General features: G+C 38.5%; 1 protein-coding gene and 1 long non-coding RNA gene across 2 annotated transcripts in view; both read right to left on the bottom strand.

Moving 5' to 3' along the window:
* LOC306986670 overlaps positions 1 to 19,148 on the bottom strand; it is a 392,716-nt gene that overhangs the window by 324,312 nt on the left and 49,256 nt on the right. The window lies entirely within an intron of this gene.
* Positions 6,694 to 9,143, bottom strand: LOC306987088 (keratin, type I cytoskeletal 50 kDa-like). Its single transcript, XM_079591075.1, has 7 exons — positions 8,446 to 9,143; positions 8,079 to 8,161; positions 7,839 to 7,995; positions 7,588 to 7,749; positions 7,366 to 7,491; positions 7,056 to 7,276; positions 6,694 to 6,940 (listed from the first exon to the last, which is right to left on the bottom strand). The coding sequence occupies exons 1-7, from the start codon at positions 8,935 to 8,937 to the stop codon at positions 6,793 to 6,795; spliced, it is 1,389 nt and encodes a 462-aa protein (XP_079447201.1). The 5' UTR covers positions 8,938 to 9,143; the 3' UTR covers positions 6,694 to 6,792.

Below are 19,148 nucleotides of genomic sequence, written 5' to 3'. Positions count from 1 at the left end.
CGAGAATGAACCTCATTGGTTCTCACACGACGAACATACTTGAGTTTAATTTTACCGCACCTGATGTGTGAGTTGATGAATGTTTATATGTGAACAAAAGCCTAAATTCAATCTGTTCATCATATAAAGCAATCGTGTCTCTTCAGAAAATTTGAAACTATATACCGTTCAATTCATGTGGATTAGTTCTCTTTGTAAACTTTTCAGGATCAAAATGTTAGTTGCGTAGACATTTTCAGACAGGAATGTTATTCGAGGATCAACACAATATGTCGATTTAGGAACATGTATTACTTGGAAAAATCACGGTGACCCTGTCTATGGAGAGACAGAAAGCTCTGAGATTTCATTTGTGTTTCGAAGATGAACGAAAGTCTTACGGGTTTGGAACGGCATGGGGGTGGGCAATTAATGACAGAATGAACATTTTTGGGTGAACTAACCATTTAATTGGCAGTGGTGTTACTCTAATACATTATATGATTTTTTTTTTTACAATTCTGAAATCAAGAGATATTAAAATGAATGGATTGTTAGATTTATTAGATGCACCTTTTTTATTAAAAATTACATTCAATTTAAAACCGTAGAAAAGTTCTCAGAATTTGTCACACATAACACTGAAACCTTCCTTATCTCTACAACATTTCAAACCTTCATCCAAACCCCACCTCAGACAAGATAAACCTGTTTTATCCACTGAATGTGCCAACATTAAACTGACAGGTTTTCAAAGTTCAACAATTACATGAAGACTTTTCTTGATTCTGAAATGATCAGCACTCAGGTTTGTCCACTTCCAGAGCAAATCATTTATTTAGATAATATAAGGTACGATGACAGACAGTACAACAAACCCTTTTCATGTGAAGTTCATTAGATTCATTACAGAGTGTGCCTCTGTAGCTTTTATCTCTGTTCTTGCAAAAATGCATTGATTCGTTTAGATTAGATTTAGGTTTTTGCCGAAGCTCAAACGTGCTGCGTAACACGAGGATGAACCTCACTGGCTCTCACACATCAAGCGAACATGCTTGAGTTTCCTTTTACCACTGTTGATGTGTAAATTGATAAATATTTATATTACCCCTTTTCCACCAGCAAGAACCAGGTGCGGAGTTGGTTCTACTGACGGGTCTTCTAAGAACCAGTTTGCCTTTCCACAGGCTAGAGAGCCACAACAGAGCCAGATCTTACGTCACTGTATACATCTCATGTTGCCCAGCAACGCTAGCGCGGCAGCGCCAAACAAAAACACACCAGGCTTGTTCGAGATGGTTCGGCTTCTCGCAGACCGATCGCCGCGTGACATTAAAGCACTGCGAAAGCGATCCAAAAGCACAAGGAGTCGTATGTTCTCCAAACACTCCCGGAGCTCTGATCGGTCCGCGCCGCTCCGATGCATCTCGAACAAGTCTTACATCAACAATGGCGGTCGTTGCATTACTATTGATGCTCATGGCTTTGCGAACCTACATCGGCATCCAAACACGGCGAATCCAACGCGTTCGTGCAGCTCGCCGTAACTTGCAGACAGAGATTACAATCTAGCTGCTATTAGCTCGATTAGCAGCTATTTAAAAAATGGCGGTCACAAGTTTCTGTTCGTCTTGTTGGTCACGGTAACCCCGCCCCCAGCCCCTGACGCAAGCGGTTCTTACTTCTAGCCCAGCAATGTTTTGGTGCTACTTAAGAACCACTTTTACTGGTTCGGAGCTGGTGCTTTGGTGGTCGAAAAACAAAGAACCGATTTGAAACTAGGCTCTGGCTCCGAACCAGCACCAGCTCTGCCTTGGTGGAAAAGGGGTATATGTGAACAAAAGCCTAAATTCAATCTGTTCATCATATAAAGCTGTCTCTTCAGAAAATTTTGGGCTAAACCGCTCAATTCATATGGATTAGTTAGGATATCTTTATGAACTTTTTTGAAATCAAGAGATATCAAAATTAACGGATTGTGAGATTTATTAGATGCACCTTTTTAAATTTAAAATTACATTAAACCTTAGAAAAGTTCTCAGCATTTGTCACACATAACACTAAAACCTTCCTTATATCTACAACAGTTCAAACCTTCATCCAATCCCCACCTCAGGCAAGATAAACCTGTTTTATCCACTGTATGTGTCATGTCTCAACATTAAACTGGCAGGTTTTCAAAGTTCAACAAGTACATGAAGCCTTTTCTTGATTCTGAAATGATCAGCACTCAGGTTTGTCCACTTCCAGAGCAAATCGTTTATTTAGATAATATAAGGTACGATGACAGACAGTACAACAAACCCTTTTCATGTGAAGTTCATTAGATTCATTACAGAGTGTGCCTCTGTAGCTTTTATCTCTGTTCTTGCAAAAATGCATTGATTCGATTAGATTCCATTCCATTTAATGTTTCTTTTTTTATCCAATGAGATTGAAGTAAAAATAAATATCACCCTTCAATCTAAACCCACTGGGCAAATTACTCAAATGACCAACTTAATGACAGAAGCAGACCAGGAAGTGTTCATGTTGGTTGTCAGGTTGAAAGTGCATTTAAATGATGCAGAAATTTCACTTGATTGTGCAAGAAAACATCAAATGTGATCAGTGTTTTAGATATAGTAGCTATAGTAGCCTACTTTGATTATCTTTTATTAGAATTTAATTTAAACAAAGTATGGTTGCATTTTCCTGCAGCTGAATTAAATGTTTAACTTCAAACTCAGATTTATTAGTGCTGTGTTTTTTAACAATCAGACGATAGCTATTTTTTTTTTTCTAAAATACAGGAATTTATGTCAGCTTAGAGTAGCAGAGGGCTAGGTTTAGTGTTAGTTAAAACGGTTGCATGTGTCATTAACTAAAGGATTGAATGCTGGTGGTATCAGGTTACAGCTGTCAAACCTGAGGAACACCAGTTGCATAGATTTACAAAAGCGAACTAGATGTGAAGTTGGTAACCGATGAAAGACAAGTATGTGTCACTACAATGCAGCAAATGCTTGCAAGTCTGTACAATGTTGTTTCTCACAAGTTGTTTTTTCTCTACACTGGTTACCTATTAAGTTCCGTATCAATTACAAAGTATTGCTACTGACCTATAAAGCCCTAAATGGTTTAGCTCCTGTGTATTTAAGGGATCTTCTATCGCCTTACAATCCATCGCGCTCTTTAAGATCGCTAAACTCGAGGCTTCTGGTCGTACCTATATCTAAGTCCACTAAAGGAGGGAGGGCGTTTTCACATCTAGCTCCTAAACTCTGGAATAGCCTTCCTGATATTGTCCGAGGCTCAGACTCGCTCTCCCAGTTTAAAACTAGATTAAAGACGCATCTCTTTAGCCAAGCATTCACATGATGCATCTCATACCTTTTGTACTATAAATCAGATCAAATGTATTCATATTATGAACAGCAGCTACGACACTCTAAAAAATGCTGGGTTGTTTCAACCCAATTTTGGGTAAAATATGGGCAAACCCAAAGTTTGGGTTAAAAATGTAATGTAAAAATTTAACCTAACGACTGGGTTTGTCCATATTTTACCCAAAATTGGGTTGAAACAACCCAGCATTTTTTAGTGTAATTATTTCCCATCTGCCATTTTTTTATTTTTTTTGAAGCAACAAGTATTGTTGTATCTCTGACATGTGTTATGTTACTGGCAGGATCAGCTAGTTTGCTGGAAATGACAGTGTGCAGCATTCTGTTCAAGGAACTAGTTTGCCATTGGACAGTTTGGGTTGTAGTAAGTACATTAAGAAAGCGAGCCTGCAATATAATCGTTCTGCCGCCAGGAGTCACTAATAATTTCTGAACTTGTTTATCAAAACGAAACCAATTGTCATGTCATTATTTCCACAGTGTGCTTAAAATGTTGGACTGAACTAAGGAGGTCTAAAACACTTGAAGAAAGCTGTCTGTTAGCATCTCATTCACTGAAACGGCAGTCCATGCAGCCCCTGAAGTACATGATGCTGCCCTCATTTTATGGAGACATTTTAGGGCCATTTTATGGTTGTTTGGTCATTTTAAATGTTGCTTGCAAAAGCACTTCTTTCACCAGAATACAGTAAAAGGCCTACAATAGAGAAACATACCTACAGTACATAGTGGTGTAATTACAGCATCTGCCAGCAGGGGCTAATTAACCTCCCCTCTACTGGACAGAATTTAAAGGAGCTATATTTAGTATTCAGAAAAACTTGTTATTAGGGACAAGTGGAGAAGTTAAGTGAACTGTAGCCAGCAGCTTATTGCTCGTGCTCACACTCGTGCACACATAACGTACAAGAGACTGAGCCTGATTTAATGACCCGGCAAACTTCTTTTTCGTTGTTTGCTCAGAAGTTGAAAAAGACGTTGGAAATACCTTTGCAGCAATATACTGTTAACGGACATCGAGACGCCGTCAGTGCTGCTGAGAGCGATGTTTAGATGAATATGTAAACGTTCTGCATGCTTTCTTTTCAATAACAAAATAAACGCAACAAAAATGACAGCGGTGAGAAAGCAGCAGTTAAGAAAGCATCTGATCATATGTGTTGTGAAGCTGCGTTGCCTTTTGTTAACTAAACTCGTATGTAATGTGAAACTGTACCACTAGAGGTCCCTAGAGGGCCCGTAAAAGATGAGAGAAAGTGCATAAGAAAAAAAATGAAGATTAAAAGTTCAAGTTGAGATATAGGCCTGTGCCATCTCTTCTGTTCTTTATTGTGTCTAATACCCCAAATAGCGATGTGGATATGTTTGCTCCAGCTCCGCAATTTACCGGCATCATGTCGAAAGATGAGGAAACTAAAATTACACTTATGATAGTACATATGGAGTACATTTGAGACTGTAGACTATATATGTATTTATAAATATATATATGACTATGTGAAACTCTAGTTTGAATTGTTCCCTTCTTTGCATGACACATTGACAATACAGTAGGCCGACAGAATAGCTCTTGCATAATCCTGAACATTGTATAAGCATTCATTTCATGAGAGAGGGTCTCGGGGGAGCGCGTAAACATCACATCTTCTGATTTTCTTGGCAAGACCACCCTGAGCCCTTCACAGGAAAATCAGTCAGGCTTTCATAGACAACCTAGAAAGTCGGGGAAGGCCCATTTTTTATGTTTTGTTACAAGCGACTAATAAATGAAAATTCGTACATACAGCCCCTTTAAGTATAAAATGGTTTATTATTTGCAATTACCCATTTTTTCTCCTTTTGTAGCTATCGCATATCATGTGTAATATTCCAAAATAAACAAAACTGGAGGAAAGGAATTTCAAAACCCACTGTCGCAGAAGAAGAGACATACGTATTATGGATTGGATCCAGGATGCTGGTCCCACACAGAGTCAGTGTACAGTAGACTGACAAGAATTTGATATTGATCTTGACATTTTTAAATTTTAATGTAATGAGTGCACATTAATGCACAGCTTCAGTCTTCATAGCAGGCATCTGAATGTGACTGCCACATCCACCCATAGAGTGGATATTAATATATGGATATATATATATATATGTATATATATAATTTTATAGTGTCAATCTGAACCCTGATTCAGTCCCTGCACAAACTCTACAAAAGCATTCCCAAAATAAAGAATCATACACCTCTACCAAGATGTTAAATAAATCAGCGGGGCTATAAAAAAGGTAAGCCTCATCTTTACAATGCCAAAAGGTTGTTTTTGTCCTGACCCAATGGTCAAGTTATCTGGCATGCATTGATGGTCAAATTTTTAAATTACATTTTTAACCCAACGTTTGGGTTTGTCGATATTTGACCCAAAATTGGGTTGAAACAACCCAGCATTTTTTAGAGTATACAGATTACTTGTCGGCCAGTATCTCATTGGATTGAAATGAAAATGTCTCAGTGTTAGATTGGTAAAACCCAATGATCTTTCAGTATAAGACCTACCTGCACTGGATTTTTTTTTGCAACGGTTGTACTTTTTACCCTTTTTTTTAACCTTGTCTACCTCTAAAGAATGCATATACACCATGAGCATATACGTGCAAAGCCCTGGTGACAAGCCGCTTTAGCCCTAAAGTCATAGCTTTTGCAAATATTTTTTTATAAAATATTATTGGTAGGCAGAGTAACAACAACCATAAAACTAATTTTGCACACATTTGTTTTGTTTGTTTTTGTTCACACTATTGTTCAAACATTTTGGGTCAGTAAGATTTTTATGCTCACCAAAGCTGCATTTATTTGATCAAATACTCTGAAAACATTAATATTATGTACAATTTAAATTAACTAAACTTTTCCATTTCAGTCAGTACTGCAGTCTTCAGTGTCAAATGATCCTTCTAAAAAAATAGTGCTGATTTGCTGCTTAAGAAACATTTCTTATTATCAATGTTTATTTTTTTTTTACTGTTTAATATTTTTGTCATAATTTAATTATATTAAATTATATTTGTCATAGAACTTTTGTCAAATTATAAATGTCTTTACTGTCACTTTTGATCAATTTTGTTTGCTTATTTTAATAAATACACCATTTTATCCTTGAAAGTGACAAAAAGTATTACTATCTTCCAAATATATATATTTTTAATAACTTTTTAATGTATGCCTGTATATTACATATGTGTATTTTTTTTTGTAACAACATAAAAAAGGTTGCCTAACATTCCTCATTAAGTTTTTGTAAAAGGCAACACATTTTAAAATAAGACTCAAACACAGAAGCACATTTAGACCACTTTATTGTTTTTCATCACTCTGAGTTAGATTGTTTTATCTCAAGAGTTCTTGTGCTGGTTGTTCTTGTTTGACATCTCACTTGGTCTAGGAAACTGCCTGGGTGGAGGAGACCACTTTGCCGTCCACCACCTCTTCCACAATGGTTACCACTTTGCGTGTAGTTGTGCTTGATTTGCTTGAGACCTGTGCAACCTGTGCAACCTGTGTAACCTGTGCAGATTGAGTGCTTGAGCTTGAAGTTGGGGGAAAAAATGGGGGGAAAACGTATTCAGAATCATCTCAATCTCATTCTGCTTCCTATAATTTACTGAGAAATCAGGGTGTAAATGTGTATTTTAGCATCTCACCCAGAAGCCTCTCCATCCAACAGTCTTCTGTACTCTGCAATCTCCATCTCCAGTCTGGTCTTGATGTCTAGAAGCGTCCTATACTCTTGACCTTGGCGCTCCAGATCGGCACGAAGGGACATCAGCTGCTGTTCCATGCTGCTCACTTGATTTTGGTAGCCGGACAACATGGAGCCGTAGCGGGATTGTGTCTCTTGCAAAGTTCCTTCCAATGACGATTTCTGTTGAGGGAAAAGTCATTATTCTAAAGGCTGTGTGGTGTGATGCATCAAAACCGCAAATTTCAAGACTGACCTGGTCATCTACTTACCATGCTGAGTTGTGATTGTAATTCGATTTGAAGACTCTGGAGTGTGCGTTTAAGCTCATTGATTTCTGATTTGGATGATTGGATGGTTTCTGTACTTTCAACGACGACTTTGTTGATGGATTCGCTCTATGAGAGACAATCCGTAGAAGAGCCGTTAGATACGATATTTGGTTTTGATTTGGTTTTGGTTTCTTTTGACAAATATAAATAGTCTGATTTTACCTGGGCCTGGAACCAAGCATCGAGTTCTCTTCGGTTTTTAGCAGCAACGCCCTCGTAGTGCTCACGGATTTCAGCCATGACCTTTGACAGGTCTTCCTGTGGTGCTGCGTCCACCTCTACATTGACCTGTCCACTCATCTGGGCACCCATTGCCAAGAGTTCCTAAAGATGCGATATCAAACCACTGAGAATTTGCTTCATCTGGAAGAAGAACTGATTTATTCATGAGTGTGAACCAATCACCAACTTACCTCCTCGTGGTTCTTCTTGAGGAAGATCAGCTCTTCTCTCAGCCCCTCAATCTGCATCTCCAGATCAGATCTGGCCATTGTCAGCTCATCCAGCACCCTTCTCAGCCCAGCAATATCTGCCTCTACAGACTGCCTCATGCTCAGCTCATTCTCATACCTGTAGAGAAATTAAACCATTGTAAATCACTTGGACCCATTTGAATTGTTGATAGCTTTTCTCTAAGTCATGATTGGACTTACTTGACTCTGAAGTCATCTGCAGCCAGCTTGGCATTGTCAATGCTGAGGTAGATGCCTCCGTTAATACGAGTGGCATCCTGGATCTTCAGGGGACAAGCATATAGCCAATTTTAGATATCGGTTAAGAATTATTTGGGTTTAGTGTTAAAATATCTCTTACATATATCAAATACAAAGACAATGTTCTCAAATATTTTTATGGTATTTTGTACACAAAAAAAATCACTTGTATGTTCATTCTCATAAACTGCATATGACGTCCTTTATTTTAGCACATTATTAGTATACAGGTAAGTTAACAAAAGATAAGTAGTTATTTATTTACTAATAACTGTTTACATTTTTTTCTTCTGACAATACCACATACTTTGTCCTGAAGGTCACTGATAGTAGCGTAATAGGCACTGTAGTCCCGAGAAGAGGGGGATGTCTTGCTCTCCAGGAACATGCGGATCTTCAGCTCAAGATCAGCATTGGCCTTCTCAAGGGTGCGCACCTTCTCCAGGTAGGTGGCCAGACGGTCATTGAGGTTTTGCATGGTGGCTTTCTCATTTGCAGACGCATCAAAGCCTTCACCAGCACCACCACCGAAACCAGAACCACCTCCGAAACCAGAACCACCTCCGAAACTAGAACCACCTCCGAAGCCGCCGCCACCTCCAGCAGAGAAGGAACGAGAAGCAGAGGCACTGGAGATACGGGTCCCAGATCCTCCAGCTCCCCCGTACATGCTGCCAGCACGCATGCTAGACGCACGACCACCGCCGCCTCCACCACCAGACATGGAGAACTGAGATCCTCCTCCCATGGAGAACTGAGATCCTCCACCCATGGAACTACGTGCGTATTGGGCAGACATGATTGCAGAGGAGGCTTGCTGTTCTGCTCTTTGACTGAAGAGAGTGTGAGAAGTGAGGAAAAGATGACCCCATGATGTTCTTTTATTTGGAAATAGAGGGAGGCAACTAAGGGCGTTGTGCTTTAGCCAAGGAGGTGGAGTGAGAATCCATTGCCTCACTCTCCAAAACAAGCACAGGGTCACATGCACTCACACAGCATTCAGCCAACATAATGTATATGGACAATATAGAGTGTGTGTGATACTGTATACATGCACATCTGGACCGTTATATCAACTTGGACTAAAATACATTTATCCAACCTTAATGATACATTCTAAATGTCAATACAGTATATCTTGAGTATATATTGTTTAGAAAATCACAAAATTCAACTGACATTTTAGTTACCCTATTTCTTTTGAACCTGAGGGGGAAACAGTAATGCAAATACAAGAACTGGAAAGTGAGAGTTTCTGTCCTCAGGGTGCCAATACTGAGCCACACCCTGAGCAAGCTGCAGCAAAGCCACAGTTACATACAAGATTATAGAAATAACAGAACGGTTCATATCTTTCTATTAGAAAATATGCTTTATCACATGTGTGCAAGATATAGAATAGAATGTTTTAAATCTTTTTACTAGAAAATAATACATATTTATAACTCTTAAGTTTAGCCATCAAAATCTCAAGTGATGCATTTTGTTCACTACGCTCGTTAAATCTTCCAAAAATATTGAAGATAAGCCTTAATGTTGTTGCCATGGTGACAATAACAAAGTACAAAAACAAATAAGAAGCAACCAGAACAAAAGGGAAGAATATTTAGCAAGCGTTAAGGCCGTAAATTTGATGGCCTGATAGGAGAACAAGAAAGCCCTTTAATAATTAAGCTTTGTCTGATGGCAGGGAGTGTTTTATAGTAAAGAAATAAAGGTTGGATATGAAACACCCATCACCATATAAACTGAGAAGAGACTGTGAGTGAGAAGAATCAAAATCATTTAATGCTAAATCGCCTGCTTTAAATCGCAAGCAAATGGATCTTGTGTAGTTCAGCTGTTTTACAAATAGGTTTTGAAATGTGGGTGAGATGTCTTGGAGTGTTTTAGTTGGACTACATGACTTTCCGCGATTCTGGCTCACATTATTTCAGTTTATATGCCACAGTTTCACGCTTTGCTGCAGGAGTATTTATATTTCACATAGACTTGCTTACTGTAAACAAGTGATGCGTTTATGACCGAGGTTGTGTCCATATGGAGGTGTAACTTCACAGATAGAATTAACTTATACTGAACTCAACAGTAACATGGCCAATGATTTAAAGGGTGGTTCTCGTCCCGAAGTTTTAGACGCTTTGTGTCAATAAAGTGCAGGGAAGTGTCAGTGAAAAGTCAAACATTTGATGATATATCGCTTTATGGTATAGTAAAGCTCAATTTACAGCTTTTGTGTGTCAAATAGAGGAGTGTGACAAAGTTTAATGCCTAAAGTACATAACAAATTAGGTCTGATGCTCCTGCTCCTTATTAAGAGCAAAATAGTAATTAGGTGCAAAATAACACTTTTGTAATTTGTCGTTCCGGTGTGAATTATTCAAAGCTGGTAATGTGCAGCTGGTAAATATAGTGCATAAATTCAATATTTATGCAAGCATAATATACTAATAATAACCGTAATGCAAAGGAGAAACATCTGTGAAATTGTATTCATTTACAAGTTATAATACATAGCACTTTGTGAGTCATATTTGCAATGTAGAATTATAATTATCTTTAATTAAATAATCCAAATATGATTCACATTGTCAAATGACAAATAATTTTTTTTAAAGGAAATTGCTTTTGTATCTCTCTGTGCAGCGTTTGTTTTTCTTTTTCCTCCAAACAAAAGCGTGCATTTTGAATGTATTTTAATCCACGTGTTTTTATTTGCCTTCTGTTTAGATTTTCATTGCAGTGCTTTTGTGCTGCTCCCTTTATGAAAACCTGAGCTAGGAAAGCATTTGAGGACAAAGGGTGTGTCAGATCAATACAAAGCGCTGTGCAGGTTAGGTAACATCTAGAGACCGACAAGGGGACAAATTCTTTCATTTTTTTCCCTCATGGTTTGACAAGTATACGCAAGTATGAGCCTACAGGGAAACTGAGTTATAGCAGTGCCCTCCGCCCTCAGAAGTGATCTTGAGCAATTCTTTTTGTTCTTCTGATAATTGCAAATAATGATAACTTAGTTTTGTAAGGGCAGATGTGTTCCAACGGTTTGGTCCAAAAGTGCTTTGCTTCAAGCTGACTACATTAAAGTTTTGCTGTCAGTTCTATCAATGTCTATAATATAAGGGTTATTTGAGTTTTTTGTAAATGTTGTGAATGATATAGTATATTATTATACCTATGAGCAGACATAGAGACATATGATTTGGCATGCTAAACTTAATCTAATGCCTGGGACAAATTGTAAGATATTGGGCTGTCCCAGACGATTTCTGTGGTCATGGCTCCTAAACGGTAGTCCTACGTTGTACAGTGAGAGAGGTTCGAAGACGGCCGTTGTCACGGCCTTGCGACCAAAGATAGCCTGCGATAGTTTTCTGACAGTGTCAGAAATTTAGCCTGATCATCTCACAGTGTGTTTGCATGAATTCAACATGAAATAGCGTATTGATCAAAGCGACATGGCACTAAAACTCAAAACTACTTACCTCAAGCTCCATTTGCAAAATTGGCATGCCAAGTTGGCCTCTTTTCCCTAGCCATGACCGCATCAATATTGTCCTACCACACTTGCCAAAGTGTGATTCATCTTGCTCCATTCGTTTACAACTAATGCATGCTGATGATGTTTTATTCTTCTATACCTGAGGTGTCCAATCCTCCTCCTGAAGGGCCACTGTCCAGCAAAATATAGCCCCAACCCCAATTACACACCCCTGAACCAGCTAATCAAGGACTCACTAGACATACTAGAAACTAGTTGAGGAAAGTTGGAGCTTCAGTTGTAATTTAAATTATTCAACCCCCATTGAAATTCAGGTTTATTGGGAAAATGTACAGACTTCCAGCTGTTTGCACTGAACAAATCAAACAAAAGTAATTGAAATGCCTCAACACAACATGTTTCAAGTTGTTTCCCTGAATTCAACTGAAAATGCAACTTTTAATGACTTCTGCTGTCTCAAAATTATTCAACCCCCTGAATAGGATCCCTCACAACAGCACAAATCTGCAAAACAGGTGTTGTCTCATGCATACCTCATGCTATACAAGGGCTTCATTAGTTAACCCGGTGTCAGCACCCTGACGAAAGCCTGTTTGGGCTCATACGCATTGATGTTTTTTAAGATGTAGCCCTGTCTTACAAAGGCTTTTTATCTTTCTAACTATAGCCCCTTTCACACAGAGATTCCGGAAAATACACGGATAATGTGACCCGGATTTATCCCAGGATCGTTTGATTTTGGTTCATTCACACTGCCAGTGATTTTCCGGGATCTGTGAGTGTGTTCACACACATCCCGGTAAGATCCCGTAAAGACACGTGACGTCAGGATGAGACGTGTAACGTACGCGTCGAAAACATGTACACTAACGCATCGCGTACCGTTCCACAAAGCTGGCGAACGATCTCAGCTTCTGAGCGGATAGTGAGGAGCTCCTGGTTTCTGCTTTGTTCCAGTTTGCAGACATTAGGTCTCCAACCCGGGATCGATGCCGACATCAATCCCGGGACGTGTTTGCGTTCACACAGAAGGCACTCTGGCAATTTCGCAGCAATTTCCCGGGATCAACGCGCTGTGTGAAAGGGGCTTATGTGATGTGGATTTTCTTGTTCTACAACAGGATCCACCTACCATTTTTGATATTTTGTTCCCCTTCTGGAGCACCCACAGTTTTGTTTGTGAGTAGTCTACCAGATTGAGATATCATACCAGATCCTTGTTGAGATTTTCTTCCATGAAGAGATCCATGTTGTACAGTAGGATTCGTAATGATCTTATGGGATTGCTGAAATCGCACTGTAGCAGTTATGTCTGGAAACTGCACTGTACAACATGGATCTCTTCAACGTGGAAGAAAATATCTCAACCAGGAGCACATCTGGTACTCACAAACCAAACTGAGTGCTCCAGAAGGGGAATGAAATATCAAAAAGGGTAAGTAGATCCTGTTGTAAAACAAGAAAATCCACATCATCCAGGCACTCACAGAGTTAGAAAGGTAAAACGCCTTCGGTAAGACAGGGCTAAATCTTAAAAAAACACCAATATAAGCCCAAACAGGCCTCTGTCAGGGTAACTTTAATTTAGTTATTATCCATTTAATGACCTCACATAAATTTAGAGATTAAAGGCTCGTTCACACCAAGGATAAAACTATAACGATAAAGATATAGTTCTAAAAATGTATCTAAATATAAAAGAATAGCAGAGTCCATACTATAATGATAACGGCATTTTTTTCCAGCTGATGAACTTTAAAAACATTGACAGCCAATCAGAATCCACCAGACTTTAAAGGGTAACTAAACCCCTGGTCAGAGCCTGACTCCACCCACTGGCAATATTTGAAAAATGCTGGAAAACCTGAGACCCGCAGTGACGGAGTGATTGACAGCTGCTGTCAGACTCGCTAAGATGGAGAGTGACTGGAGTGACACAAGTAGCTTTGCAACAGAGCGGTCATTTGAAGTCGAGAACTTTTTTCCCCCACCTTCCCCTGAAGTGAAGGAATTGTCTGTGGACACAGAGCCAGAGCCATATCAATTCGAGCCGCGAGCTCAAACTGCGGTGTCGCATCGCATTAACTCCCGCAATCTGATCGGCATCCGACGATGCTAGCGAAGCAGCCGCGCAAGAGAGAATGGGGCCAGCATCTGAGTATCTGAGTGGATTATTATTACTATTAACCTACGTTAAGTATATTTTGCCGCTATGTGAAAAAATATCCAGCAAAACGCGCCGGCAGTGGTCCATGGGAAGAGTAGCGTTTGGCACATGCAACCACTGGCGCCTCATTTCCAAATCTGGTGGAAAGTTATGCAGTCCAGCAGTGCTGTTGCAACCAGCAACACTACACCTACGTACCATCCTGACCACTGTACTAAATACAAATAAATCTACGCTAACTTGAAGCTATCCTAACTGATGCAATACTATGCTAACTAACTATGCTTCTAACAATACTACACTAACAACTATGCTAATTAACTACCTACACAAAATAATCTAAATAACTATATAAATGCTATGCTAAATAGATGCTAAAATACTCTAACCTGATCGTTTTTAATACTCGCAATTCCAACTCCTGACTCGCTACAGTGGTTTTGACTAAACAAGATGGTTTTTACTGCCAAGGCGTGGTGAGCTGGAACCTGCTTACGTCATGTACCACCGCAAACATCCAATAGGAAAATTCAACTGCAGTAGCCACCGTTCAACCTGAAGAGGGCAGCACTCAGACGTTTTTACACCATATATTGTAGAATTAAAACACTTTATACCCAAATGTCAAAAAAGTTACTTGAATCAATGAACAGCACTAATAAAGCCCCATTCTTACAGATCATTAACTAAAAAAAGTTGGTTACGGTTTAGTTGCCCTTTAAAAAGCTTTCAGAGCATTCAAAGCGGCAGACAACAAAACTGCGTGCATATAATAAACAGAATGTTATCGTCCGCCAGTAGTTATCATTATAGTTATGATTTTTGGTGTGAACGGGCCTTAAATGGAATATACTTTAGGGCTATCAAAAGCTAAAAAGTTATTAAAAATGGTTAAAAAAAACTTTAAAAGGAATTTGTGATGTCACCTAAACTAAAATAAACATTTACTTATAGATTTAAGCCTAAAATCTTTGTTGAAACATTTGTGTCAGTGTGTCTTAATGAGGCACTGAAAATATATTTCAGGAATGTGCAAACATAGGCTTGTACGAATCTGTAAATCATCTGCTAGCCCTCAGCCAATAAAGATCTAGCCTTTTCACCTGATCCTTCTGACCACAATGGGAGATTGTTGGTGTGGTTTTCAAAGATTTAAGTTATGTTGAAAGAAAAAGGTATATGCTTGGCAAGAGTTTCATTAACACTCGTGTGTGCAAGAAAACACATCATTATCCAAAAAGGAGGTGTTTCTGTAAAAAAAAAAAAAAAAAAAAAGGTCCTTCAGTAATCTTAAACAAGCCTTGCTCATGCAAAGCTAGTAAAAATGTGGCCGGGCCAACAAGGATTTAGCTTTATGTTTTATTATGGAAAACGTTTATTTTTTTTACTTCTGTCTTTCCCCCATGACGCATGGCTTTAAGGGAAACACATTGAATTGCTTGATTTTAAATCTGAAAAATAAAGAGCTGTTCATCTGTAACCCATTACGTAAGTCTTCAAGCATGAGAGGACAGAGGCACTTTAAACAGAGGTTTCAGTTTGCTTTAGTTTTATTGGACGACCCAAATCCCACCCCACTCCACCCATCGAAGCTCATATTACTGCAGCGCACAAGCCCAAATCTGCAGTTTAACACTCGCCCCCTCAAGAGTATTGGTATTTTACATAGACTTGATTACTATAAGCAAACTAATAATAATGACTAAGTGTGTCCTGAGTGGTTAAATTGCCTTTCAGACCCAAATAACCTTGTCTGTGATCGTACAGGATGAACAGGATATTATAAGATTAGCCTAACCACAGCAATTCGGTTTGGACAAAAAGTTCTGGAAATTCTAATTATCACTTCTGCAAATAACGTTACTCCAAGACCGCAAATAGCAAATGTATTAACTAAAAAATACAAAATTGGTATCTCAGGTTTTTATCTCTTGTTTTATTGCACCTGAATTGGCTGTAATTGCATTATGCAAACATAACTAATATTGCTAATAATGGGACGCCCACACAATATACAAAGAGTAAACTGCGGTGAATACACTGAGCAGAATGAATCAGAGCTACTTACAGCTGGAAACGAGATTGAAAAAAATACAAATCGGAAAAGACACCCGTGAGAACCTGTCCATTGGCATTCGTTCATAAAGTAACTCTTTTATTCAGTAAAAAGTTGTGAGTCATAACTGAATCATTTGTTTACTGTAATGGGATTATGTTGAAACAAAGTGTCTGTTTGTACAAGCGGAAACCTTTGTGAATCTCTGCACATACCAACTTTTTGTCAAACCATGCAATTGGCTTGCATTTATGTAGCATGCCAATTATTCTTTGGGCAGGACAATGCACACATTGTCCTGCATTTTCTTGCGATGAATGTGGCCTGTAAACATCAGGTGAGGGTTTTGAGGACAGAGGGTGTGTCAGATTGATTTGAAGCGTAGGTTATAGGTAACACCCAGAGACTTGGGGACATATTCTTTTAATTCATTCTCCCTCAGGGTTTGGCAAGTAAACACAACCATGACAGCAGAAAAACTGCTATCTGTGAACTACGCCCTCCCATCAATCACTCCTCATTCACACACTCTGCGTACTAATATTCTTGCGAAATACTTTTTTTGAGGTTGATTTAAAGCTTATGAAAGCTTTTCAGGTTGATGTGGTTTTGTATGAACTATACTCTGCTTCCCAGATTACAGTTTTTGCCATTTCTTTTTTTGTATGCTTGTTCCACATTTAAAGGTGTGCAGTTGAGATTTAAAATGCATGAACAGTTCTGGTAATGCTGACATCTTTAGACCATATATATTTCAATATAAGACTAAAACCCTTCCACGTTCATAAAGCTCCACAGATTAGTCTGATATCCTAAAATATACTGAAGTAATATGCTTAGCGTGTGTCAGCTTGTCTGAAATAGTTAGTTGCCCTTTTAAGGTCTGTTGTTGGAATCGTTCTGCGAGTGCAGTCCAACAGAGGAAAGCGAGCCAATTTCTCACACATGTGTCTAATAGTTTTCTCCTTAAACCATCCAACTGCAAACTGTTGGGCTTCCATTTAATTAGAAGATCTGTGGAATAAAAGATGTGACTTTTCCACTGCTTGTTGCCCGGGAGTGAATGTAACAGTTTTTGTTAAACTGTTTGAGTGTTATTATTTATATTGTGTACATATATAGGCTATCCAAACACTTTTTTGGCCCCTCTAACTTTTGTTCTGATGGTTTAAGCCCATATTGCCCTATAAGGTTCTGTATAATCTCAGGGTTGCAGAAACCTGCCCTTGTCACAGTAGACTTGATGTGAAGAGCTAAAGGCAAAAAAAAAAAACGCAGTGAACCAGATGAATGTGCGAAGCTTAGTGAAAGAGACAAAACCAAAAACTTACTTTATCTAGATTAATCCACAGTGCAACTATGGAACAAAATGAATCAAATTCATGATGTCAGAGTACTAAAAACTCACTGCAGAATGACAGAAACAAAAGAATAGTAATGAGTATCATTAGTTAACCTTCCACATTCCCTTTAGTTAACATGAACTAAGAACGAACACTTCTACAGCATTTAGCCTATTAATCTTAGTTTTTTATTTCAGCATTTACTAATACATTATTATTAATATTAGTTTAAAAAACTGTGAAGTAGCATAAACCAACTATGAATGACTGTATTTTTATTAACAAAAAAGAATAAATACTGTAGCAAATGTATTGCTCATTGTTACTTTGTGTTAGTTATGCATAATGAGAGACCTTATTGTAAAGTGTTAATTCTTCTCTGTTCACTTTTTATTTAGCTATGCTACATAAATACTAAAGGTACATTTCATATGCCTCATAATATATGCTAGAAAGTGCGCTTTTTGCCCTGAAGCAACATCAATGCAATAGAATGTTATGTGTGGGGATTTGAATATAACACTTGTTCAGACAGAACTGTGGGCTGCAGAAAGCTTTTCAACACCTTCTCTTGTAACTAGACCCTACATGACACCCCACAAGCTCCAGTGCAAACAAAGGAGCTTATGTGAGGACTCATTTTTGGGTTCGTTTACACGACACCATTTTCAACTAAAAACGGAAAAAAAACGTTTTAATGATTTTTTTCCCGTTCATACAACAATGGCGTTTTGGGGGTCTGAAAACGCAAACTTTTGTAAGCAAAACTGTTATCGTCTCTGTCTAAACTATAAAAACGTGAATTTGTGAAAACTTTGACGTGCACATGCGTAGCAGGTTTTAAAAACATTTTTTATTTTTTTTTACAAAGTTACATCGCCAACTCCTGGCCTGTCAGCGTTTTTAGATATTTTCACGGATCTGTGGGAACGGGATCGTTTTTTTGACAACGTTGTCTTCTATAGGCTACGTGAAAAAACGCAAAGGAAAAACGCCAGCCCGATCTCATGAAAGTGTGTATAGGCCTATCTATACGATGAATGTAATTTATCGTGCATTTTATACGCCAAAAATAGTTTTTGCGTGCATATGATACGCAGTTTTTGCGTGATTACGCACTTTATGGCGTGTTATTCGCACGCAACTCCCCACCCCTACCCAAGAGTTTTCAGTGCATATATGCACGTAAAAAACATTTTTGGCATAGGCCTATAAATATAGGCTAAATAACATTCGTGGTATGCACTTTCATGAGATTGTGTTGAAAACGCTCCCGTTTTTATATTGTAAACGTACATAGTTTACAGTTACTGTAGGCTATACAGGTTGGCTACTGTATATTATAGTTTACTGTAAGTCTTCGGTGCATATCATGGAATAATTCCATCATCGTTGACTTGAAATATGTTGCAGATGCTTTATTGCAAAATTTTGCGCATGAAATCTGTGCTCCAGCTGGCTTGCCTGTGAGAGATTTGATATACTGTAACCACAGCCCTCAGCCCATTGTGAGCTTTCTTTCTAGAAGATTGCAGTGACTCGTTCTTGCTGAATCATACTTGAATTAATTTAAAAGCAGTTACACAAGGACAAACGCACATTATGATCACGTACACTGAAGTAGACCACACACACACACACACACACACACACACACACACACACACACACACACACACACACACACACACACACTGTAAAAATGTGGTTTACGCTCAAGATTAGAGTTTTCAGAGTTTAAAATCTGTTCTTCATCAGTAAATGTGACTGCAGGGCATTTTACGGAAATTTAACTTTCATTTTTTGAATGACTTGGTTTCAGATACAAACTTATCCGGACTCTGATAAGCACAATGTCTTTTCCCTATAGTATTTTCCATTCTACTCCCCAATTATCTTCAAATACTGCAAGCACAATTCCCCTCAGTTGGCTTTTTGTGAC

This window comes from Phoxinus phoxinus (assembly GCF_949152265.1).
Source record: "Phoxinus phoxinus genome assembly, chromosome: 19".
Lineage (NCBI taxonomy): Eukaryota > Metazoa > Chordata > Actinopteri > Cypriniformes > Leuciscidae > Phoxinus > Phoxinus phoxinus.
Note: the sequence above shows the minus strand (reverse complement) of the source record. Positions and strands in the feature narration are given on the sequence as shown.